Below are 6,000 nucleotides of genomic sequence, written 5' to 3'. Positions count from 1 at the left end.
TTTGAACTTCAACTGCTTTCAGCGTAGGGATGAATATTTCTCAAAATCTGAGCAGGCTTTATGCGGATTTGACCGCTTTTGTGTTTGGGCCGTTTTAACGAAAACCACGCTGCTGTTGACGGCCACCGCCGCTACCACCTGAGCTTCCCTCGGAGCTCGTACCGTGGAGGCACCCTTGGAAGGGCTCGCTGCCACCTTCGCAAGGACCGTTCAGCGGCGGGGACCTCCCAAGGACTCCCCCACGGCGGCAGCGATACCTGCGCCTGAAGAATGGGCGTATCGCGAGCAGGTTTCACCTCAGCGGCGGAGGCAAGCCAGAGCCGACGGAGGAACACATGTAACAGCCCTGTGTAACAGCGCCTCCCCCTTACGCCCCCCTGGCCGAGGCAGTGTTGGGCGGGCTGGAGAAGGGGAGGGAGAAGCGTCCCCTCCTCTTTGGAGAGCTCGCTGCGGTAGGCGGCTGCTCCTCTCCGCGGTGGCTCATCTCCTCTGCCTCAATAACGATGGTGTCCTAGCGGGGAAGGATGACAGGGAGAGAAGAGGGACACAGCCGCCGCCGCTGCCGGGAGCCCTTGTCTCTTGCTCGCTTCCTTGGCACTTCCCGGCTCCTGCTGCCGGGCTGCGCGCAGCGCTGCGTTCCTGACGGGCGGCAGGAGGAGAGAGTGGAGGGGCGGCGATGGTTTTATGGTGAGGGTTTTGTCCTCTCCAGGTACTCTGTCCCCCGCTGGGCAGGGCTTTCCTCTTTCTCCTGTCTTCTTCCTCGCCACGCACGCTGCCGGACGAGGCCGGCCGGGAGCGGGAGCAGCCACTGCCGCCTCAGGGGTCCCTAACCATGTCGAGCAAGAGCAGGAAGAGCAAGGAGCAGGGGAGAGTGACCTTCCCTCCACAGCAGGAGGAGGAGGATGAGGGGGCAGAGGAAGAGGAGCAGCAGCGCCGACGCCGCGGCTGGAGAGGCATCAATGGGGGGCCGGAGCCCCCTCCACCACCTCAGAGAGCCGTTAAAACGTTCCGGGAGCCCTACGGCTACTACCCGCCACAGCCCTTCTCCAGCACCATGTAAGTCGGGGCAGGATTAAAAGGGTGTTAGCAGGCAACTTTCCAGGAGTAGCCGCGGGGGACCGGCTGCCATCTCCCCGGCAAGTTGCGGCGCTCGACCCTGGGAAGAGACGCCGGCTGCAGGGCGCCTCGCTCCGTCCTGCCGAGCCCGGGAGTGCGGCTCGCCCGGCCTGGCAGCGAAAGGGGTCAGCGGTGGCGGCTTGCAATGGCTGAGGTGCAGGGACTGTGAAGAAAGTGCCTTGAGGAGATAGTCCGGTCCTTACCTGCCCTCGTCCCCCCTGCTGCCGCCTCCCCAATCTCTCGGCTTTGCTCCTTCGAAGCGAGGCGGGGGCTGCACGTAGCGGGAGGCAGGTAGGGGTCCCCGGGCGCTGGGGCGTGAGAGATTTCATCTCTTCCTTTGTATTTTTTCCCCTTTTTCTTCTCCTGGCTACTACTGTAGCTGCCGAGGAAAACTAATTATTGACTCGGCTAAGGCTTAGAGCGCCCACTGCACCCTTTTGTACTAGCAGTGCTAATGCATCCTTTTTTTTTTTTTTTTTTTTTTTTTTTAAATCCAGGCAGTGGGAAGCCCACATTCCCCACAGAAATACAGAAATCAAGGGCACCTGTGCAGAAAAGCCTCAGTTCCTGAGATGTGTCTTATCCTGTTCGATGTTGTCTTCGGAAATTTCAGTTTGTTGGTCTTTAAAATGCTGTTATATATATATATATATGCACACATAAAAATCCTGACCATGACTAAACTTACCACAAGAGAAATGTATTCAATTTTACTAATAAGGATGTTAATTTTTTTTTCCTCTGGCTTACAAAAAGTAGGTTGTTCATAATTTATTAACCTGTTCTTGTAACACACTGCAATCTATCATAGACTTACTTCTGAGAGTCACTTGAGTATTTTATACTTTCAGGACAGTATTCAGTTCTTGATTAAATTTTCTAATTACCACATGAAAAACACTTTGAGTTTTAAGGTAACATATTCAGCATTTGTAGAAAAAGCCATAGTTAAAATTGCCCTAGAGACCACTGTAAAGTACAAAAATAATTAGAGTAGTACTTAGAATGGGGTAAGTAACCACAAATAAAAATGATTTTTACCACCCCAGGGTTGAAATTCTTCACATATATTCTGTACCCAGCAATCCAGACTTAAAGTGTGGGAGTCTTTCACATGTCCTCAGCTGTCTGAAAGTTAGCTGCCTTAAGTCATTTGTCTAGGATTCCTCTGTAGTTGATGGGATGAGAGAGGAAATAGCAGTAGGCAAAGCAGCATTGTCATTTATCTTCTTTCTTGAAGTGCCTGCCTTTCTCCATTCACCATAAAAATAGCCTAGAGGATTAGTTTAGACTCGTTTTATATTTAGACAGCTGAAGCTAGCTCAGATGAATTGTAACCTATGAGTCCTAAACTTCTGGATCCCTTTTAGGTTAGTGTCCTCCTAGAACTGCTAGTATATTCCTTTCTTTAAGAAACAGGTATTATGCCACCAGGGAATAAAACTGGGGTTCAGTTTGCACAGGCGTTTGAGCCTGGAGTGAGCTCCGTCCGTTGGAATTGCTTCCTGGTATATAATTCTTGTGACCCTGTCTTGAAAGTCTATGACAAAGGTGATTTCAAGCAGCTTTTTGTCAGGTTGGCTGACAAAAGACCTGACATTCCTGTAAGAGGAGTGTATTGAACAGACAGGACATAGAGGGAAAAGACCCACAACTACTATTTCCCCTGTTATATGCCCATGTTCATTCTTAACAGCGGGGTTTTTCTTCTGGAGTAACATTTTGTGTTTGGTGTTAATGTGTAAAATCAATGTATGCTAATGAAAGAAATACGAGTATCAGTTTGTTCCATAATACACTTAGATTGACACACGTAAAGCTTTAGTGTGTGCAAAGTGAGTATGAGAATATTTGACTGGAAGAATTTGTAGTCCGAATATTCGGTACTGACACAAAGTGCAAGGGGAAAGAGGCAGACAGATGTCAAGTAGTGTGCACAAGAAGATGCACTCAGCTGGTATAGAAATGTCTTCATTCTGAAACCTGTAACCAGTGCAAGGTACCAGTCAATGTACAGCTGACTCCCTTCTGTGCCAAATATTTCTGGAAAAATATTTGACCTCAGATTCCCACTAAGACTGCAGACTGGATCTAATACTTGTTTCACAACGTAGTATATGTCCCAGTGGGAAAAACATAGACAAAAACTGTAAATTAAACGTAGTAGGCATTGGGTGCTTGGTTTCATAAGTCTCTGTAAAAATTGTAGCTTAGTTTCCTGAGTGGAATGGCAGAACACAAATAAAGGACTGTAAAAGGAGCTTTAAAATCCTTTGCTGCTGCGGCACTGTTTGCTGTATTTATTCTTTCCTGATGAGATATTTGCCTTTTTCTGTGTATAGATATGTACTCATGTCACCGAAGTATAGTCCTTTTTTCCCACAGGAATTCAGATGCTCAGTATTTTTTGTTGAGGAGTTAGTGAAGAGTAATTGTAGGAAAAAGCTCTGCATAGTTTTTGGAACGGGAGGGGAAGGAACAAGCTAAGTGTGTGTACACCTCCTCCTGATACCTCTTTGTGTTTTGTTCCACTTTTTGACTAATTCTTTCCAGTTCGGAGCCAGAACTTCTGTGAGCTGACATGAGGGCATTTTGGATGATGGATTATGTCATTTCAAACCAGTGGGAGAGTATAGATTTGAGTCAGATCTTGCAGCTGGCCTGATTTATGTTCTGTTGTTCAGCTGAGTTAGCCAATTAGCCTCTCTTCTGGAAAGCCCAGGCAGCTGTTCACAGAAGGGAGAAGGAAACTCATTTAATACATTTTAGATTTGGTGCAGGGATTCCCAAATTGGGTGGAACATGCGTAAGCTTCCATGCAAGCATACATGAACATGCATTATTTTTACTGGTGGAGAAACAAATTTACCAGCAGCCTCTTTGGCACTTAGCTGCAGCAGAGCTTGCAGGGATGTCAAAGCCTTCATTTGGGAGAGTCAGTGAGGTTGGAGCATGGGAGGGTTGCCCCTCTAACCCTGCCTGTCATCCTGCACAGGGCCAGGAGCTGTTACCTCTCATGGAACAACTCAGTCTTTTCCTGTGATAGTAACAAAACAAGTGTCTGAAATCATTTAGTTTAGGAGATCTCAGGAGTCATGAGCTAAAATGCTGCTCATACGTATGTGCATGTCTGAGCACTTACTTTTGTAAGGCTGTATGTTTAAAACTGGGACTTCACAGGCTACTTTTGGCAGAACGGAGGCACAGTCCACATCTGTGCAGCTGACTGATGTTGTTACTATTAAATGTGTGTGTGCATCGCTGTTTCTGTGATGTACTTACCTGCCTATAATCACTGGACTGCATTTCCTTTTCAGGGCTAGAAAAGAATCAAGATCACTAGAGTTGTACTGCAGTAAACCCCACAAGTTTACTGCACTGGGGTAAACTTGTAAATTATTAATTCTCTCTTTTATTGCATTTAATAGTTCAGGGAGAATAACAGCCTGTTCTTTAGTACAGATGTTAGAAAGTTGCTCTATGGATCAGGGAAGGCCCAGAATGAAACATCTGTTTCTGCAGCTTCTCTCCTTTTCTTTTAAAATTGCTTATGCAATTTGCTGTGTTAAAAAATAGACTTAGAAACGAGATTATAAAACTTTTGAATTGCTGGTTTTGAGATAATTAACAGCAGAACACAAGGAATTCTTAGGTCAACTGTTTGTCCCACGTTTTTTGTCCTGCTGCTGCAATTCTGAAAGTTTGAATGTGAAAAGTTATAGATAGAGTAGAAATCTGGAATCGAAACAATCCATGGTAGAAGCAGAGGAATCATTGTACTTATTCCAGTCCTTTGCAGTTGCTGTGCTGCTCAAATTTATAGCCTTGTAAGTAGGAGTAGCTCTGTCCAGGCAGCAATATGACGCTGTGTAAGGTCATCGTAAGTGTGCTGACTGCAAAGCACAAGAAAGCAAGTTGCCATTGCTTGTTTAGTGGAAATTAAAAAAAAAAAAAAAAAAAAAAAGAAAAAAGGTGATTAATTGCACATATGAAGGTCATACATTTTAGATTAATATAAGGTAAACATAAATATGTTATAATGTAGGATAGGTTTTTGTGCCTTATGACATCACCTGGTATGTAATGAACCAATTAGTTTTTCAGCATGTATATAACATTGCTCTATCTGAAAGCTTGTGATACTACTCATTAGGTAAAGGTCTTGAAAGGTAGTGTTCTTCTTTAGGAGCCGTGACTTCACTAATGTGAGAGTTCTGCTGTGCAAAGCTGAAATGAAGGTGTCTTGTTTTCATATTATTCTACAAGGGGCTGACTCAGGATCGTATCACATCTTGGTTAGTTGTTAATTGTCTTGTTGTGAGTTACATTTGTTTACAGATATCACTGAAGTTTTTGAGAGTTTGCTTAAGTACGAAGCAATGAACTAAACCTAAGCTGGCAAATGGACAAAGGTAGCAATACAATTAGGAAACAAAACTTATAACTTGAGACCATCCTCGGTTTATACTGATGAATGAATGATATTAAAGATAGGTGTTTCTGAAGTTCCTTCTTGCCGATGAAGCTCTTCAGTTCCTCAAAAGAGCTGCCTAACTGGTGCATGCTTATAACCAAATGAAGCGTGTCCAGATTTGGTGGAACTGGTGTTCTTCAGTTAACATGATAACATGCTTGCTTTTGTCCAATCCTTCTTATTTGTACTGAGCAGCAGAGGCTTGAGGCTCCTTACAGAGGCAAGGTTGAGAATATGAACTTTAAAGGCTTTAGGAAGTAGAAAACAAATAATTAATGCACTCTCAGTTCTCTTTTAATCATAAGTCTAATATATTTAGAGATGTAACTCTAAATACAACAACTTGAGATGTTGTTTTCATCTTTTTCAGTTGGCAAATATTACATATAAAATGTGCTGAAAACTGTTAA

General features: G+C 44.6%; 1 protein-coding gene across 3 annotated transcripts in view; it reads left to right on the top strand.

The window, feature by feature from the left end:
- Positions 1 to 547: 547 nt before the first annotated feature.
- Positions 548 to 6,000, top strand: part of TRPC3 (transient receptor potential cation channel subfamily C member 3) — a 49,601-nt gene continuing 44,148 nt past the window's right edge. For all 3 annotated transcript variants that reach the window (XM_080635490.1, XM_080635488.1, XM_080635489.1), the window contains exon 1: positions 548 to 1,056. In XM_080635490.1, coding sequence (XP_080491616.1) covers positions 833 to 1,056 — 224 coding nt within the window. In that variant the 5' untranslated portion in view covers positions 548 to 832. The remainder of the gene's footprint in view (positions 1,057 to 6,000) is intronic.

Source organism: Psittacula echo (assembly GCF_963264785.1).
Source record: "Psittacula echo genome assembly, chromosome: 1".
Classification (NCBI taxonomy): domain Eukaryota; kingdom Metazoa; phylum Chordata; class Aves; order Psittaciformes; family Psittacidae; genus Psittacula; species Psittacula echo.
The sequence above is the reverse complement of the archived record's forward strand: the minus strand, read 5'-3'. Positions and strand labels throughout refer to the sequence as shown.